The following is a 21188-nucleotide window of genomic DNA, read 5'->3' as shown; positions in this document are numbered from 1 at the left end:
CTTTTGAAGTCATTCTAGGCTCTTAAAAAACGAACAAGCAAACAATAATTAAATTGAAATTGGAAACAAACTACGAATATCACGTTTCCTTGACACCCCCTTCACCCGCTTACACTTTTTTTTTATAATGCCCAACACACGTGCTCAGCAAGTGAAACTTCTTTATCCACACTGAGGCATACAGGTCACTCATATCATTTGTCAAAATTTCCGCCTAGAAAATATGGAAAACACAAGCGTTGGGAAATTGACACATCCTAGGTGCCTATAGGATATCTGACTGGAAAGGTATTTTGATCATAATAGACAACTAAGGCAATTTTTCTTCGGTGATCAGCTGTGAAAATTTATATTGCATCAAGTTCATTTTTATTTAAGGTGTTGAAAAAATGGAAAAATATAAAAAATTTGAAAAAATCGAAAAATAACAACCAATGTTGAAAAGCACAAAAGATGTGGTGATACACGCAATTAAAGTCCTTAATTTTTCTTAGGATTCTAATTATGCATACACCACCACATTATTTGCTCTTTATGTATTCGATACTTTTTTTATCTCTTCGATTTTCAGCACATTTAATTAATCTACCATATAACACCTATTATAGTTGTCTGGATTGTGACCTCACTCATATGTTGTCGTGCGACTTTAATTTCAGAATTGGCTAAAGCAGAAATACAGTTATAACTGCTGATGGTTAGGTGAGGCGTCATAATATTCACTATTGTGGTTCATGTAATTTCGGAACGCAGCAATATTAAATTAAACTTCATTCAGAAGTAATTAATTTCTATTTTTATGGTGTTTACTTTTTTATTAATAAAAATGCAATAAATTAAAAAAACAAAAAAAATTGTTGTAACAAAAACGCCTTAAAATAAATGAAACAAATTATTTGCCGTAACACTTTTAACTTTCAAAATTTTTATAAAAATTTGGGTTTGTGTAATGCTGTTTAAGTTTATTAGAACAAAATTTTTTTCATATAAAATAATAAACTGAAACAAATAATACACAAACTATAATTAATTAGGCATCATTGTTGCCAGGTATCTAATACCCGAAGATTTTTTAAATCCTAATTACTTAATACGCTCAAAATACGCTCGTTAATTGCCGATTACAGTATCTGCGGTTGTTGACCTCTTTGAGAGTATTCTATTTAGTATCGCTGATATTGCATATCCTAAAACTGTGAATTGCATATTCTTTTGTACAGTTTTGAGAACGTATTAGTTATTTTATTTAGTGTCGCAGCGGCTGCAGCTAAGTTTACACGTCGTACGTCTATCAAGAACGTGTGGGTAAGTTATACACGGCCACAATGGCCTCATAAATAATTTTTTACTGCAGAAGTATAACGATAAATAATTTGTTTTATTTATTAATATTATGAACTAATTCAAATTAATAACGCTGACGATAATTAAAAAGCCTTCGTTAATTTAATTTTAAATTTAAATGATATAAACAATCCATCAGTATTTTATTCTGAAAGAAAGTACACATTTTGAAATATAAATATTAATATTATTATAAAATTAGAAAATACATAATTTTATTTATAAAAATGCCTACTCACTTTTTATTTTATTTTTTTTTAAACTAGAGAGAATCCTTCAGTTTGTTGAATTGCTTGTAACAATTTATAACGGAGCCTTTCTTTTGTTTGATATCGGGGGAGATCCAACAAATTGAAACACGTATGAGCTACAGGAAGGAAACGATCATCGGCTGTCGGTTGAATTACAATCTATAAAGAAGATTAAAAATTATTTAAACAAATAAAAATAAATAATTGTTTGAGTTAATTGTTGAATATTCCCAGTTGAAATAGACAGTTTTGTTTTAAATAAATTAGATAAGTTTAACAAAACAAAAAAATTTATGTAAAATAGAATGACGGCGCACATGACGAATTTTCAATTATTTTTCTATTTAACCCTATAATATAATCGGATAAGTGGGCCAAATTCGATGTTTTAATAGGATATCTCATAACTATACGAGATAGAAAAAAATGGATAGTATTATCTCGATCTCTTTTTTTGAGACAAGTTCATCAGTGTCAACAAGAACTGGCTTGCATTTTTTGTTTTCGGGTTATAACCAGTTCGATTTTTCGACTTTAAAACTTATGTGAATAACGTCGGTGTTAGAAAAGTTAAGAGAATATAATTTTGGCATCCTAAAGGCACTTTTTTTCTGTAGAATCCATTTGCGTCATTAACATTTAAATACCATAAACCATAAAATGAAAGGTTACAAAGAAAAATGTTTCTTATCGTCTAGATTCTAGACTATTTATTGTAAAATAGAATATATACTAACCTTAATAGCTTTCATTCCTTGAATGGGAATACGATCACATCCCGTTAAAAATAATAAAAACTTTTTCTTTTCCTCCAAAGAAAGCTCTCGTAGAACTTCCCAAAACCATTTAATTGGTTGATCGGACGCCGTATAGCCGTCTTTATACTGTGCATTTTCTTCCAATGCATCCCAATCATAATCTTCGTTTCCAACGACCACTGACATTAATTCATGTGAATGAAATAGTTGAAGAACACGTCCACCGCAAACTTTCATAAAACCTTGATAGAAATGAGTGAAATGTTGATGGCATGATTTATTTAACACAAAATCAACATATAAATCAACAAATTCTTTCCTATAAAATTCAAGCAATGATTGTAAAAAATCTACCGTAAACACTGCACGTTCTTTATATACAGACAAAAAAGCGCAAAAACTACTGAAGTTATCGACATAAGGATTTTAAATTTATTTTTATTAATAATTCAGTGACCATTTGAAAGTTATAAACTTTGGTTTGTTTCATGAAAAATGTTGATTTAAATTTTTTTTTGAATTTTCTTCACTTTTACTAAGTAGATTGTAGGTAGTATTCAACAAACAGATTATAAATATGTATTCAATTTTTGGATGATTTTAAAATCGGAAACTTAATCCTGTCAGAGCGGGATTTAAAAACTATTCAACATTCACAAAGCAAGGGACTTTGGCTCGTAAAGAGTGCCAAAGATGTAGCGTCTTTCTCCAACCATAACCGATTTCGGACCGACTAGAACCGGTTATCAATAGGTAATTCAGAAAACCATTGTAGATGTAAGATAGTGGAAGAGTTTAACTAGTAAGCAGCATGGAGTATTTCATTTCTGCTTCACCAGGAACTGATTTCAGAATGGCTGAAACTTTACTCACATGAAGAATTGTGTGTATTGTATGTTCCTGTAAATACAAGATATGTGGCGAACACATTTCCAATTTTTTTTTAAATGAGTTCCAGATAAACAAGGCATAACAATTTACGTCTTTTTTCCTTATGCAGAGGATGGACGACTATTGTATATATTTCAACATAAGCTGGATACCAAACGGACTCATATGTGATATTTATGAAATGAGTTCAGACTATGTCTGCCTCGATTTCCGCAGAAAAACTGTCAATAATCGATAAAATCAAGATTTGCACACATTTCTTCCTGCATAGCTTGCTGATCGGCAAATAATTCATATCCTAGATTTCTGATATGAGTCATTTTAAATTAAATTCAAAGATTTTTCCGATTGCGAATTGATTGTATTCTCCCAACTACATTCCTGACAAAATGTTTATTTAATTATTAAATCAATTAATTTTCTTGGGTATTTTTCATGAAACTCTTTATTGCATGATTATGACTTCGATTTGACGCCCATTTAACGACGACTCACGTCTTCACGAAAAATAAATCATAACTAATTTGAAAAATATACAATAGATCTTTTTTGTTTGAACACGCTTCGCTTTTATTTCGGACAGAATGTAAAAAAATTGTTATTTTACTAAAACAGTTTTTGATATTCTATCCGAAATAAAAGCGAATCGTACTTGAAATAATAAGGAATATTTAAAATTGTAATTAGGTTTTATTTTGACTAACTCTATCCGAATTAATCGTCAAACCGCCTCGCCATGAATATCATAATCTCAACCAGCTATTACACGGTTTTTGTCTGTATATGAATACGTAAATATTGATAAAATATGAAAGAAACTTTACTTATTCTCTAACGTAAGAGGAATTTGTTCTCCACCAGGTTTCAATTCCACAGTTCGCATTTCACCATAAACATCGCGTGATATTTCAAAATTCAAATTGAAAACATCAGCTAAATCAGATTCTTCGTAATCTAAAATTGATTGTAATGAATTTCCTAAAGTTGGTGACAAAGCTTTTAAATCAGCTAAGCCCACAGGCTCTTGTAATATTTTTTTATACAAAGCTAATGGAAATGGTAAATCAATAATTGTAAAATTATAAATAGCTAGGCCACATAATACACCAATCAAATGATACATAACGTCATCTTCAAATGAGTCTTCTGAGAACCATATTTGACGACTTTCTTCGTATTGTTTGAACATACCATATTTTGGATCTAATATTTCACGTAATAATAGCATGAAAAATTCCTTTCGTACTCCACCTGCATCTAATGCTTCTTCATCATGAAATTTAACCTAAAAAAAGAGAAAATATGTGTTAGGCTACAGTATAGAAAGGGGTATGGTTTCGTGAATATACGAAACTTCGCGAATGGCTTCATTTCAGTGTAACCTACAACGTTTACATTTACAAAAACTTTGGAAATTGGGGAGTTTTCATTGTGGAAAACAAAAAACATGTCAATTAAAAGACCTATTGAAAAAATATGAACAGCCATTTGCTTTTTTCTTGAATGCAAGATAAATGAATATAATAAGAGGAAATAATAATGGCCTACAAAAATATTGGGCCGTTTGGCGTGATCTCCACTCACAACAAGTCTGAAAAACGAGGGAATGAAAATTTACCAACAACCGGCTAATTTTTGAAGAAATGTTTAATAAATATTAGTAAAATTGAATGCTCTTAGTGGTCCTCAAATTTTATAAGCCAGTTTTAGGTTTTTTGCAAATATCCAGCAAATGTATGCGGGAACGCTCCAGGAAATTTTGTTGGCAAATATCAGATACTGATTCAGCACCTCTATAAACTGGATTATAGATTTACTGAGAAATTTTTGGTTTGAAGTATTTCTAACTTCATGCAAAGTTTCTTATATTACTTAACATTATTTTTGCCGCTTTTTCCGATCGTTCCGAAAACTGTCTCCCAATATTTGTTAAAATTTATAAAGAGTAAATAAATAGAAAAAAACTAAAAGATTCAAATAACTTAAGAAAATAAAGTTGAATGTACATACTTTAAGAGGTTTTTTCAAATCATGCGAGTCATATTTTGCAAGTTCATGCAGCGTGTCAGTGACTATATTTTCTCGTGATACATTTAAAATTAAAAATTGAGTAATATTTCCCATATATTGTGGCGCAAATAACATAGTTGTAAATGCTCGTGTCGCAGCTTCATTCATGGCTGATTGCATCTAAAAATAAATAAAATTATTATAAACATTGTGCTTTTTTAAATTGTAAAATATTTTATGTCATCTACTAACTTGCAACGATTGATCAGTTTGAAGTAGTTGAGTTTTTGCTTGGGCATCAAATAAAAACGGATAGTTACATAAATACAAATTCTGATTCTGAAATAAATTAGAAATGATATTTTATCTTTGTTATATAAGTGTATAAATTAAGCAACAAAGGTTTACTTCTTAATTCTCAAGAACAAAGTTTTTTTAAGTAGATTTTGTATACTGTTTGAAATTAGAAACATAGAAAAAGAAGTTTTTTCTGACACTTTGGCATCAAAACTTAAGCTTATTTTGCGGTCTACCTAATCTATCGTAAGCTCCTGCAAAAATCGTGATGCACTGACAGTGCCCTGTCATAGCCGCTAAGATTTTTCTTATAGAGGCCCTTTGAAGTTATATAGTGTCTTTGCAATGCGTTTGATTGTACTCAGATTATATCTGTCTTGTAGCACCACAGGTGCATTCCTCTCTCCATCTAAGATTGGCAATTTTTAAGATATTTTCATTTAGCAGCAACTTGCAGTTTGCAAACGGTACTCCGGGATGTCTATTGATGCTTGTGTCCGGCAGCTTTGGGCCATTGTGCAAAGTCGTAGGCTTCACAATTCCCTGGAATGTCCCTGTATCCCAAGGCTCTTACTTAAAGTTTCATGTTTGTCACATAAATTGAAAAAATAATATATGTTTTTGCAAAGGCATCAAGTGCAAATAATTATTTGAAAATGATTAAATGGTATAATTTTTTAGGTAATAGGAAATAATTTGAAAGGGGAAAAGGCAATGTCCTGACCGGTATATCAACGCCCAGCCTAAATCGCTAATGATAGTTTCGGCCTAGATCGCTAATGAAAGTTTGAAATTTCGAAAGGATATTGAATTAATACTATAGGTGTCATTTAAGAAAGAATTTTTCAAAATTTATCTCCTAAAAGGGTGTAACAGGGGATGAAAGTTTAAATCATTAGCGATTTAGGCTGGGCTTTGATATATCAGTTTTTTAAATCATCAAAATCGGAGCTGCGATTGAGTACTTTCTAGCAAAAACATTCATTAACGCGACTACATATCAAAAAAAGAAGAACGTCCTTTTCGTGTTTAATTTAACTGAATTATTGAGCATACATTAAATTAGTAGAAGTTAACGTTAAAAATTATATTTAACGCGCTTTGGTCCTTAATTCTCTTTTCTTACTGAATTATTCACACTGCTAAAAGTATGAAAACGAATTCTATTGGTAATATTGATAATGTAACATTTCCTTCGGAATTTTGTTTCTAAATCCAACTAATATAAACAAGCTCATAAAAAAATGATGCAAATCAAAAATGTTCTTGAGGATTAAGAAATTTGACATAATGGGTAAAACTTACATGTGTATCAGCTAACCAATTTAAATAATCGACTCGCACATCCACAAAATCAGCGATTTCTGGCAAGTGAAAAATTGTGTATGGAACCTTTAACCCATCTAAACTATGATTTAATTTATTTAAACATGCTAATACATTTAAAACAGCCTGCAGACTCGTGTCGTAATTTATTGTCTAAAAAATTACTAAGTTTATCGAATAATCCACGAAGGATTCATTATTTGTAGGATTGAAAGTCTGTTTGGTGTAAGTCGATTAAGACGTTCATTAATAAAAATGAAATATATTTCTTCAAAGTTTAATTCTGAAAACCTGAAGAGCAGGTTTCAAGGTCTGCAAATACTCCGACAATAGAAACTTGAAATAAAAAGCATCTATTAACGACGATCTTAATAATTAAGGAAATATAACCGAAAAAATGTCTGACCTAGGTAAAAACTCCGCGAAAGTTGATTTTTATGGGAGCCGGTGCAAAATTTTTGCCTGGGTGTACTTGACAAAATCCTATTCATGCCCTATGCAATCCTATTCATACCCTACTTCCGAACACCACGTTCTCTTTATTGAACATTTAAAAAAAAAGGTTTTTTTATTTTGGGAAATTCTAAAGATTTTTGTATCTGAAATTTTTTACTAAACCTCAGCGTTTTCCAAATATAAGCATTTAAAAAAAAAATTGCATGACAATCCATACATTTTATTTGCATCAGTAGAAACCTGAAGAGGGGCAGGTTTAGTATGTTTGGGTCCGAAACCTTGTATTCATCAATCCTGGGAGAAATCCCGCAGGAGAAGCTGTGGACTTCCCCGTGGCGTCTGACCTCGACAGTATCCTATAAGTTCATCTGATTAAAATAGCATCTCGTACTTGGAGACAGCTCCCTTCAGGGGATAGATTGTTCTGAAAGAGAACACGAGGACCCCTTGGCCTAGGTGCTAGATACCCATTTGCGGTTTCCCTCTTATGTAGATCATTGATATTATTATCCTCGTGCTTTCCGATGTGAAAAATTAATAATTAATATTTGCATTATTAGAATTATAAATTGTTTTACGAACAAACATTATTGATTTATAATGAATTGTCTAAAATTCTAAAACTTTTTATTGGGCTGTACGACCTTCTAAATATTTTAGTTCAGATCAATTTTTCTGTCAACATTTTCGCTAAAAATCTTGCCTATTAGAATTACACCACCATGACTTTCAACATTTTATTGAGAAAAACATACTCGATTTTTAGGAATATTTTGATGACGTAAAATATATAAAACCACTCCTTTGAATATTTCAACAAGGCGCTCAAAATAATCATTCGATGTTGAGCTCCACCACAAACCAACAACACGCTTCGCTTGTGGGGTTAATGATAACAATGATTGGGCGAAGCGTCGATGTAAAACATTATGATGCTTTGGATTAATAAATTCATGATATAGAGGTAGAATAAGGTAAACTCGTAACGCTTCCACATCTGGTGGCGAAGGTACCAATGTATCTAATAAATCTCCACTTATACAATTCCATATCTGAAAAAATTAATTAAATCACTTCAATTATCATTGTTTTTGTTATTTTCTAAACTAACTTCAATTTTTAAATAAAAATAACTTCATTATTACATTGTAGTCATTATACAAAAATTTGATCAACATATTGGGACGAATTTAAAATTTTATTTTATTTTTGGGACTCCGTGAAAGAATACTTATTTTCAAGTCGTATACTGAGATTCAAAAGTATGGTAATAATGGACTAAAAGATAGAGACGAGTTTTACTCGTGATGCGGGGTTGGAGGGTGTGAGGGTGAAAGTGAAAATCTGCTCGTGATATGTGATATGTCCGCCCTTTTTCCAATATCATTTACGTCACCTAAGAAGTGAAAGTTAAAGTTGGCGCATGACTAGATCTTGCCTAAGGAGTGAAAAGAAAAATTTAAAAAATTATATTTTGTGTTTTGACATTTCATTGTGTTTTGACAGGATGAAGAAGAAACAATTTATGGACATCTGTTAATAATAATGTATGTAATGTTAAGTTTGGAGTTTGTATTAAATAATGTATTCATTAAGCAATATATTATGTAATAAGCAAATCCTTACTACTTCTTACTAATATCATAAATTCGAAAATAACTCTGTCTGTTTGTTACGCAATCATGCCTATACTAATGAACCGATTTAGATGAAATTTGGTACAGAGATAGTTTAGTCTAAAAAAGAGCATAGGCTACTTTTTAATGCGAAAAAAAGTCTGTAAGATGAACATTTCTGTGGGCTGTATTATGCGTTTTGTTAAAATATATTACATACATTATTATTAACAGATGTCCATAAATTGTATCTTCTTCATCCTGTCAAAACACAATGAAATGTCAAAACACAAAATATAATTTTTAAAATTTTTCTTTTCACTACTTGGGCAAGACCAAGTAATCCGCCCACTTTAATTTTCACTTCTTAGGTGACATCCACACATCCCACATCCTCTTTACATAATTACAACAACATTGGAAGGGCTACAGATCACGACCAAAACTCGTCTCTGTCTCTTCGTCCATAAATAAAAACAAGCTGCAATAAATACCGTGGTCTATTATATGTTATCACAGAGTGCTTAAATATGGATTGACGATAGAGATGGGCTTGATATAAAGTTACAAACTGCATGAACAAAAGAAAAAATAATCAAAACGTACAAAAAGTTTACTTACCAAATCTTTGACACTATTATTTTCTAAACGAGCAATAATAGCAAAACCATCTTCGGCAGCTTTTAGATTAACACCATGACGCTTTGATGTGCAACAATAATGTTCTTCATTCGCCAACATAAACGAAGCATTAATACATGCTAAACTACGAAATGTGATCTCTAGGTAGCTCAATAAATCTTGATCAACAGTAGCTTCAACTGATAAATTTTCACATTGTTTCAGCTTATCAAACGTAATATTTAAAATTTGTGTATGCGGCTCAAACATACGATAATCATTTGGAGCTATGCCGGATTTTGGATGTGTAACCGTTACAAAACAATGATCTCCACCAGCAAAAATACTACGTACAATAAATGCTTCTGATGATTTCACTACGGACATATTACTAGGATTAACCCATGGACCCAATACCAATTGTGGTGTTGCATAGTTTTGATTTTGTCGTGTGCCTAACTGTCCGGCACCTCCAACACCAAAGCTATATATACGCCCTCGCGATGGTACTAACGCTAATGTATGTCGTCTACCCGAACATACTTGAGTAATTGTGCTTCCCATTAACTCTACAACTTTTCGAGGTAATATTTCATTTGAGGTACCCCCATGACCCAACTGTCCAAATTGATTACCGCCACATGTAAACACACCACCATCTAATGTTAAGAACACTGAGAAATCTTCGCCACAGCATATATGGCGCACTTTTATATTACGTAAGGTTTTCAATTGAACTGGATAAGCTTTATCAATCTCATCATTGATACCTAACTGTCCAAATGAATTTCTACCCCAACCAAAAACAGCACCAGATCGTGATACTGCAAAACTGTGATTACCACCACATGCTATGAATGCCATTGGAATTCCTGCTAAACTTTTAATTAATTGTGGTTCTTTTTCAAATGCCGAAGTTCTTCCAATTCCTAATTGACCATAATCGTTGGCTCCCCAAGTGTATAATTCACCACCTTAAAAAATAGAATAGAGTAAATAATATAGACAATTTTTTGTAAACGGCGAGGTTTAGAAAAAAAAGTCAAAGGGCAAAAAATGCTAAGAGTAGTTCAAAATTTTAAATCTAATTTTTTTTCAAATTTTATGATTTTTCAGCACGATTTGCTATTAAATACTTGGAAGCGCGCTCACACGCGTAAAAAAGGCCACACTTTCTGGTCAAACTGACTTTATTCCTCATACGAAGAGTTTGCGTCCGGTTTCGTAAAAATCGAAGGTGTACTTTTAATTTCCGACCTCAAAAGTCTTACTCCCTCAACTAACATTTAAATTTTAAACTAACAATCGATAATTTTAAATAATTTTGTTTATCAATATCTTCAAACTTTAGAGAAATAATTTACGAGGTAGCAATAAACCATAAATCTAGACAAAACTGTTAGATAAAAATTTATCGACAAATTTTGCAAACTATCTAAAAAAAAAAAAATTTGTAAAAAAATTGTATCTTCTACAATTACTGAAAATTTATTAATAAAGTCTCTATCATTTTCAAATTTTTGCGAAAAACTTTATTGCACAACCTTTTATCTCGTAGGGGTATACTGGGTGATTATTTTACTAAGTGAATTAAATATTTATTTCGCCATGTCTTTGATAAAGAAAATGTTTTATACCAACTTCACAACAATTAGTTTGCGAATAGATTCATAGAAGGTCATCCATAAAAACCGAGAAGATTTCAAAAACCAAGGTTAAAGGTGTGGCTTTCAAATTACCCTGATTCCAGTTTACAATGACATTTATAATAAAATAAATGTGATTCGTTAAGGTTCCGCCATCTCATGAAATAAAGAATCCTTAATTGATCTCTCCCGTTTCTATGTCTGCCTGTTCACCTCTATCACAGCCTGTTTTCTCCGAATCTACTTAACGAAAAAAGTTGAATTTCTTTCTTTGTGATGCATTTCTTAAGGACCTTATATTTGGTTAATAGTCGTCTAGTTTTCAATATCAGATTATCTCGGAAATCTCGAAAACTAAGTTAGATATCAGAAAATTTAACTTTTTGTATAGATTCATCAATTTCAATAAAGTTTTGTACTCAAGAAATCTGCGTCCTGTTTCGTGATGTTTCTTCAAAGCGCTTCAAATCATGAGTGGGTAGGTTATATAAGGGTTTGACAAACCACCTACCCCCCCCCCACCTAGATCAAAAATTAGTTTGAATATTTTAAAGTAGGTGTTTAAAATTTTTTGAATTTTTTCCGCTCTCCAAATATCCTTACAAAATCTTAAAAAAATTATAGCGATTTTGTCCGATATTTTTTAAATTCTTATACGTTGAAAATGAATTATTCTATGTTTAAAAATAAAACCAAATTTGAGGTGAAAAATGACAGTTTGGCATTAATAATTCCAAATTATTCAAGCATTCATGCTTGCATAGTATTTTGAGCCCAAGGTGACTTCAATTTTCCCGAAATAATTTATTTGATAGTATCGGAAAGTAAGGAGTTTGTGCTCCCATAATTTTCAATTTGTTTAAATTTCTAGTAAATTTGTTTTAAAAGTAATGGTTGTAGTAAGTAAGAAATATATTTGTAGAAATCCAGTATGAAGTGCTTCTACTGACATGCGATAAATTTCAATTTCAATCGACAGTTTCATTTTCAAAATAAATTAAATTTTAGGAAGTACAGCGGAACTTCAATTACCCGATCCTTAATAATCCAGATCGATTTTTAGTCATTAAAATTAATAAATTTTCCACTTCTACTGCATTACTTAAGTACAAGTTTTTTGCTTTTTTATTTTGGCTGAGGCTATACGTACCCAAGCGATTTTCTAGCGTGAATTGAATATTTTCGTTTTCCCAAAAAATCGGACACTATTACAGAAATCAGAATCTAACCAACTTCTCTATATATATTCGCGATGAAATCATGTTGAAGACACGGTTGTGTAGGAATGGCCTTATCGTTTATTTTTAACAAGTTATCTTTTTAGCATTATCAAATAATTATCCGGATGTGGTCTAGTTCCAACTAAACAAAATAACTGAAGTTCTATTGCACACACAGAACAAAGATTTTGATTAATGAATTAATGATAATTCAATTAATCTACGAAGGCCCAATATTAAATTTGACAAATTACTATCAGAAAACAAAAAACACGTTGTTATAGAAGAAAACAAGCCAAGAAACATAGCGTTTTTTGTTTACGACTAATCAATGGCTAGTTAATCTAAAAAATTCGCAAAAATAAAAAAAAAGCGATTTTCTTGCTATAAAAAAAAAGTTGGCGGCCAACACAAAAAATTAAATGGGAAAGTTATAAATCTCAAAAAACCTATCGATAGACGTCTAGTAAGTCCGATTTGGATGCTTATGTGCCGAGAAAACTTGAAAAAACGAGCGAAAATAGTTGTTTTTAAATTTGTTTATAACTTTTTTTCTTTTTCGATTTTAAAGTTTTAAAATCGAAAAAGAAAAAAGTCATAAATAAATTTAAAAACGACTTTTTTCGCTCATTTTTTAAAGTTTTCTCGACACCAACGCATTCAAATCAGACTTGCTAGACGTTAATCGATATGGTTTTTTCAGAGATATAACATTTTCATTTATTTCTTTTGCGTTGGACGTCAACTTTTTTTTTTTTTATCGCAAGAAAACAGTTTTTTTTATTTTTGCGAATTTTTTAAGTTAACTTAGCCATTGATTAGCCTTAAACAAAAAAACGCTATGTTTCTTAGCTTGTTTTCTTCTATAACAACGTATTGTTTGTTTTCTGGTACATAAAAAGACTGTACATAAAAAGGTTATATGAAAAGTTAACAACTTACTGTTTGTTAAGGCTAAAGAATGTCGTAAACCACATTTAATTTGTACAACATTTAAAGTTGCTAAGGCTCGAATAATTTTTGGTGTTGATTGGATATCAGCGACTTTTCCATGACCTAACTGTCCGTATAAATCAGAACCCCATGAAAATATTTGGCCCCATTCATTAATCGCCATAGAATGAACAGCTCCACATGCTGCAGACTTAATTACATAGGCATCAAGACCTGCTACCAATTCTAACGAATCAAATCCAGCAATAAAAAAAATATTATAGAATATTAAACTAAAAAAAAAAGCACATACTAAACATGGACATACGTGGCCTTTTTCTGGATTGTTCATGACCCAACTGTCCAAAATCATTGTTCCCGCACGAGTATACTTTCCCCGCCACAGTAACTAACAATGAATGTGTTTCTCCACATGCTGCAAACATAACATTCTCCGAATCTGCCCATGGTAATTTTCTAGGAACCAGAATTTGTTCTTCTTCAATTCCCCCAAGTCCTAATTCCCCGTGTATAGTACTACCCCAACAAAACATTTTATCTTCATATGTATCATCTGCATTCATATTTAGTAAATCTTTCATAATTTTAACGTAATTCATCAACAAACTTTTAAAAAATATATTTATACATTTTTATCTCACAATAGTTTAAATATAATAAGCGTATATACATTAAAAGTACTAACTAATTAATAACAGCATTATTCATTTGTATTAAAATACCATAAACTATATTGGAATTAAAGAAAACTTAACTTTTCAAGTAATCACATTCTAGAATGATTAGAAATGTCAAAATACATGGTAACATAACCCTGAATAATAAGAACGATTGCTGTGAAATAAGAAACATGTACATTTATTTAAAGTTTGCTACAAACTACGAAATATGAATTTCAAACCAAAGACATAGAGAATGGACTGCGACTTCCCTATTCAGCTGTATAAAGTAATATAAACAAGTGAAAACAAACAATTGACTGAGTTAGTTGTTGAAATACCATGCATAGTCAGTGTTGATTTCTTTATCATATTACACATACAAACATGTGACACATACATGACTGATAATCAAGTATAGTAGTACATATGTAAATGACTTTATAGGTTTCTGCATTACCGACCGACATTTAGTGTATAGTTTGTACACATATTATAAAATTTCCGCCTAATTGGCGCCCTCACGGGTAAACAGTGATGTTTACGAAAAAATGTTTCAAACAAAAGTTGTTTAATTTTTGATAAGGAACATTTTTTACATTTAAACTTTTGTTCTATCTCTAACGGTTTATAAGATGGGTCCTACGGACCCAAGACCCAATTGACCTATGATGCTCATTTACGAACTTGACCTCACTTTTTACGTCCTGAGTACGCTGTAAAAATTTCAGATCGATATCTTTTTTCGTTTTTGAGTTATCGTGACCACAGACGGACGGACGGACGGACGGACGGACAACCGGAAATGGACTAATTAGTTGATTTTATGAACAGCTATGACAAAATTTTTTTCCTAGCATCATTATTTTTAAGCGTTACAAACTTGGGACTAAACTTAATATACTATGTATATTTCATATCATACCGAAAGTACCCTATTTATTTGCGCACAGTCTTTGTACAAGTACGCATATATGCACTTCGAGAACTAAAAACAACAAGATTTTGATACTCTGGTTGCACCGTTATATATTTAGCAAGAATGTGAATAGCCGTAAGGAAATAAATTTCTTCAAAACTTTATCACGTATTTTATGGCACTCAGAAAAGATAATTGTGAGTGTTTAACAGTTTCCTGAATACTTCTTGTTAAAAGCTCATGAACATTCTGCAGATGCAATAATGATTTTCCATAGATACTGAAAACTTCTTCTGCTTTTTTCAGAAGTTGGTATACTGCTTCACTAGGATGTTTTAAGTGACCACGATTTATTGTATTTGTCCAGTCAGAGCTTGCATTTCATAAAGGTACTGGAGAATTGATTGCCCTTTCACCCATTTCGCAATCAGAGGACAAAACGGCAGAAAGTTTGGGTTCATGGATTTTTTTACGCGCCATATCCTAGAATAAACATTTATCAATCTAATGTTAATTTTTTGTAGTCGTTAATTAATTATTAAAAAATTTATATATTATTATATGAGTTGGTATGAAAGTACTTTAGTTGACAGTCAGTTAGTATACTGAACACACTCGTGGTGGCGCAGCTGCATGAATGATTAAAATACCTGGTCTTTATACATTACCTTACAGCTGTGTAGTAAATACGGGCAAGAAACTACGAGAGAGATAAAGCGAACGTACGGTAGGTAGTTGTCTATAGAATTTCTACAGACTTATAAAATAGTCGCTTCCATGAAGCATATAGGCAGGAGAACGATCGCTATAGAAAATATTGTCCCCGAAATATGGATAAAATAAGTGAGGCGCTGCGATCAATACGTAGTATCAATAAAAGCGGGCTGTTGTGCGCTAATTTCAAATGATATATCAATTTGTACATTATGCTAACAACAATAGCTAACTTCACAGATACTACTACTTGATGACAGCGCGGCTGGTGGCTTAAAAATTAACTATAAATTCTATATATTTTTAGGGACAGGTACGCTAATGCTTTAGTACATAGCGATCTTTCTCCTGTTCTATAACCTTCATGGTCGCTTCAGTCGCTTTGTGCGGGTATTGCTCAGTCAATTCTCTACGTCTTTGTTTCAAACCCTGCCTGCAAACAGAAGTATTTACTCCAATAAACGAGGAGAAAAAAAGACGAAATCTCTAAATTTTGACCTACAACACCGTTTTTGATGAACAATTGGGATTAAGCTTTGTTCACCCTCTAGATCAAAAGTTATATGGTGATGAGTGGTGCTTTTTCCCAAGGGATGGTAAACACCTCTTCTAAGGGAATTGATAGAGTGATGAATTCTAAGCAATAAGAGTCATTCAAGTATATTTCGAAAAGTAAATACTTTCCAGGTTATTGGCGATGAAATTCGGAGTATTAAAAGTCAAATAACTGAAAAAAAATTTACGTTTTTTAAAAAAAGGATGCCGTTATCAGAACTCGACCAAAATGAAATGGGACCACACGGGAAGCACTACCTTTCAAATAGATAAAGAATCATCAAAATCGGTTCACCCAGTCAAAAGTTCTGAGGTAACAAACATAAAAAAAAAATACAGTCGAATTGAGAACCTCTTTTTTTTGGTTTGAAGTCGGTTAAAAATGGAGTTGTTATTGAAGACTCCCTAAGAATGGCTAATTTATGTATTCCTTTATCCGACTATAGTACTGTTTATTTTTGTTTTTCGATATAGGTATCGTTATTCTAACGGAATTATAAATCTTATTTATATATTTTACCCTCTTCCAAAATTTTGTTTGTAAAATAAATATTTCCAAGCATTACATACAAACTTTGGATTAAATTTAATATACCTACTCCTGATTCACTACATAAACACAGGATATAAAAATGATCATTTTAATTGGTTATTAAAAATTGAAATTGATGCATAAAATTAACTTTTCAAATGCCCTAGTATTTAAATTAGTAAACACAATTGTGATTTTATTAAATAAAACATAATTTATTTATTTCACTTTCTTCAAAATAATGTTTATTAAAACTTTTTCCACTCTGTTGTTGAAGCAGTTTGCTTAACTAACAAACAGTGCCTCCTTCAAAAATTTGAAGAGGCTTATATTAAGAATTAACAAAAAAAAAATTGTTTAGTTTTTTGCTGCATGAAAAACTTTTCTCATTCTCATTCTTTTGTGAACAATACTGAGCCCATCATTAAAAATTAAAAGCACATACTTTTTGTATTCCGAAATATATTGAATAGATATAATATGATAACCTCTTCAAAAATAATACTAGGCATATAATATGTATATAATATTGATATTTGAAAATAATGGCCATTGGTAAAAACACTCAAAATTTGTTTATGATTTCAATGCAGATATTTATATAGGTTGTCTCTAAAAGGTTTGTACGACACTCTATACAAGCTAAACATTCCTTAGCGCTGCTGTGCCCTTAAATTACGTTAGACCATCAGCCATTCCTTTAAATTTATTCCTAAAATTCATCTCTATATATTATAAAAGTGAAAGTAAGGATGTTTGTTTGTTTGTTACGCTTTCACGCACAAAACTAATGAATGGATTTAAATGAATATTCATAATAACATAGCTCATACATCAGAATAACACATGAGCTATAATTTATAAAGATATTTAAAAAAAGAATTATATTTATCTTTTTTGACAATTCATAAGATAGGGTGATGGAGAACAATTTATGGACATTTGTATTAAAAAGGGTATCGAACATACTTTTTATATTTAAAAAAAATTGAAAAATGATTATTTGATACATATACTTTTATCTGTGTAAAACAATCGAAGAAGTGCGATTTTTCAAGTTCGAAATGTGTACTAGAAATTTAAATTAATCCTCTTTATTTTAAGAAGATTAATGTCTGTTTTTCAGAAAATATGTGAAATTTGGGGTAAAGTAAACGTTTAGAACTTCTATGAATTTCTTTTGTACACATTTCCAGTATGTATTCATTAGCACGACATTAAAATAAGTAAATGTAAAAAAAAAAAAATTTTAAAATCGTTCGCACTTTGTACGATACATTAAAGAAATAAATTTTTGTCGATAAATTGACTTAATGTTGATATTTCTAAATTATTTATTGTGTTAAAAATATCGAAAAAGTACTGAAAATGAGGCATTAGATAAATTATAATGCCTGGACGGTAAACGGAACTCACCACCATGCGTACTTACTGTACAATTTTTTCACAAATCATTTTATATTATGCCACATACTAGATCTCGTTTTCTTAACCTTCCTATATCATAATCTATTTCACCTACCGAAACATTCACAAAGACAAACATAAATAATGTTTTATCGAAAAGTAATGTCAACTATTTATATCTCCAAAACTAGGCGTTTAAAAAAAAAAATTTTAAGGCAATTTTTTCTCAAAATGATTTATATTGATTCCAGACATCAATTTTTTTTTTAATTTGTCACTCTTAGAAAGAAATGACAACTACCCTCAAGATGTAAAAGTGATATTAAAAGTTCTTAGAAAAATCGAAGCTTCATAGTTGTTAATAAAATTAATAATAAAATGCAATACTAAATCTCGAGAACTTGGACAGTAAAAATAAAAAATTAAATTAAGTTTTCTCAACTATATGTAAGTATATTAATAAAGTTACCATAAGCCAATAATTTTTATGATAGTATAATTATTAATTTTTATATAATTAACAATAATTAAATATTTTTCTTAAAATAAAAATACTAAATGAAATTTTTTTATTTGATTCTCTTAACGTTATTTTCTTTACATTTTTTGCAAATTTCGTAATTAACTTCGTTCGTTTCTGTCGGAGGTCCCACGACCGAAAATTTTCCGATGAGTTGTGATTTAAAATCTCGCAGTAAACGTGAGTATAATAGAAAATATTGGCAAATATATTGAATTTTAAATATTTCCTAATGATTATCTGTCTTAGAACAGTCTCATAATATTCATTGTACATTGATGCTGCAGGCACAGCCAATGGCGTACCGAGCTTAACTCACGCCTGAGGCAAAATACCTTTTCAGGTATTGATTTTCCCATCGCTTCCACCATATTTTATATAAATACATTTTTTTAGTCTTAAATTAAAAATTTTAATAAAAAATACTTTTTAAGGGACAAGCTTTTATTGTACTTAAAAGTAGAAAATAATTTTATCTATAAGTCACTCTTACCCGACTATTTGTAAACGCTTGAGACGCTTAATATCAAGGATGAAAGTAATTAGGCATGTGGAGTAGATGAGGTGTTCCGATTCATTTTTGATATTTTAAATTAACCGCCTCAAGCTTTTTAAAGAGTCGGGTATGAGTGACTTATAGATAAAATTATTTTCTACTTTTTAGTACAATAAAAGCTTGTTCCTTAAAAAGTATTGTTTATTAAAATTGTTATTGTCCTTTTTATTTACGAATTAACAATTATTATATTACACTGGCGCTAAATTTAAAATTTGTTTTTTGCAGAAATCAATTATAAAAAAAATAAAAATTATCCAAAAATTTCTTGTTTTGCGGAACAATTGGCGCGTGTGAGTAGCGCCCGGGCATGATGCACCCCCTTGCCCATCCCTCGCTACGCCACTGGACACAACCACTAAGAAACATATTGGGGAGATCGTTCATCCTTTTATCTTTTATGTGTTTTTTGTTATTGCACATAAAGTGAAACAAATTTTAAAATATTTAAATATCCTAAATAATAAAATAAATATATAGTTTTAATGGTATCAGAATGATTATAGAATGGTTGTATTAACATGGCACATAAAACAAATAGCTACACATATAACGAATATTTTGGCACGAGTAGGTGTAAAAATATTCAATCAGATAAAAACAAAAAACTTATACCACCATTCATGTGCATACGTTCAGTAATGTACATTCGAAATATGTTATGCACATTAAACAAAACAAAATAAAGAACGGTAATAAATTTTAAACAATTTTTTTTGTGTGTGTTTGGTGTTCACTATTTACACTGTACAGGATTTCAGTAAATTATTCGTATAAAGGTTTCAAACCATGTTATTCGTTGTGTGCGTAGTCATGGTAGGGACAATAAAATCGATGCCAGCGCTTCCAGTGCGAACACACGGAGCGAATATAAATGCGGCAATGAATACCAAGCACATAATATTTGACTATTCGCTCCGTGAGTGAGTTTCGTTTCCATGGTAACGATACACTTCTTTAATTATAGAATTGTATGGATGCATATATAATTGTATGGATTGCATTTAAGACTTACATTGAAAATTTAATATTATTGTCTCACAAATTTAAAAAAATAATTATGATAATTTACATTTGAAAAATAATATTTGTGCAATTTGATTTCTTATTTTCACAATTTTTAATGCATTAATTAATCAGCGTTTTTCAATAATTTTAATTTGACATTTTCTATAAGATTAACATGTAAAGAACTGCAAATTAGTCATAACAGCCTCCTTTAACGCCAAAATTTTTCACTGGAAGCGCTGGCATCGATTTTATTGTCCCTACCATGACTACACACACAACGAATAGGTATTTGGCGCTAGTAGGTTATTCAATCTTTGCCGCTCCTACTAACTAACCTCTGCAATTCAATATCCTAGTTCACAATCATATTAATTACATTTTCTCAACAAATTAAATTGAAATTTTAAGATTTGTGCTCCTTCGTCATTATTACATCAGCTTTCCCTCCTTATTATTATACTTTTCAAGTAAGGGGTCGTTTTGTAAAGGGGTAAGGGGGTTTTGTCAAGTGTTCGGGGTAAGGTATGCTCAGGACTCGTTTTAGCTATTTAGCCGCTCCGGACAAAATTAATATTTGCCGCCGGATAATATGCTTTAAAATCTACTTACCCAATATGAACACGGCTTATACAAATTATTATCTTTTTTTAATTCAAGTCGAGACAAATCTTTTTGATCCAAAGTATGATCTTAATGATTAACGATAATATAACGATTATGTTATCAATACAGTAATATTATCAACACCTTGTATTTCATTTCATTCTAAATGAACTAGACATTTTCTCCTCAGAGTTACATTTTGGAAAAAAAAAATGTTTCGTTTATTTGAAGGAGGGAATAAATCACTCTTTTCGGTTTTTGAATGAAATTAAGGTTCACTTAATTTAATCTTTTTTAAATTGAAACCTATATTATTTTATAA

General features: G+C 30.8%; 1 protein-coding gene across 2 annotated transcripts; it reads right to left on the bottom strand.

The window, feature by feature from the left end:
* Positions 1-1583: 1583 nt before the first annotated feature.
* LOC123290850 (probable E3 ubiquitin-protein ligase HERC4) lies at positions 1584-14161 on the bottom strand. Of its 2 annotated transcripts, none has more exons than XM_044871196.1 (10): positions 13683-14161; positions 13379-13615; positions 9571-10544; positions 8089-8385; positions 6857-7030; positions 5507-5593; positions 5255-5434; positions 4069-4529; positions 2333-2672; positions 1584-1754 (listed from the first exon to the last, which is right to left on the bottom strand). In XM_044871196.1, the coding sequence occupies exons 1-10, from the start codon at positions 13987-13989 to the stop codon at positions 1602-1604; spliced, it is 3210 nt and encodes a 1069-aa protein (XP_044727131.1). In that variant the 5' UTR covers positions 13990-14161; the 3' UTR covers positions 1584-1601. The 2 variants fall into 2 exon arrangements, with proteins under 2 accessions (XP_044727131.1, XP_044727132.1); XM_044871197.1 differs by having other exon boundaries at positions 13698-14161.
* Positions 14162-21188: the final 7027 nt, after the last annotated feature.

This window comes from Chrysoperla carnea, chromosome 1 (assembly GCF_905475395.1).
Source record: "Chrysoperla carnea chromosome 1, inChrCarn1.1, whole genome shotgun sequence".
NCBI lineage: Eukaryota > Metazoa > Arthropoda > Insecta > Neuroptera > Chrysopidae > Chrysoperla > Chrysoperla carnea.
The sequence above is the reverse complement of the archived record's forward strand: the minus strand, read 5'-3'. Positions and strand labels throughout refer to the sequence as shown.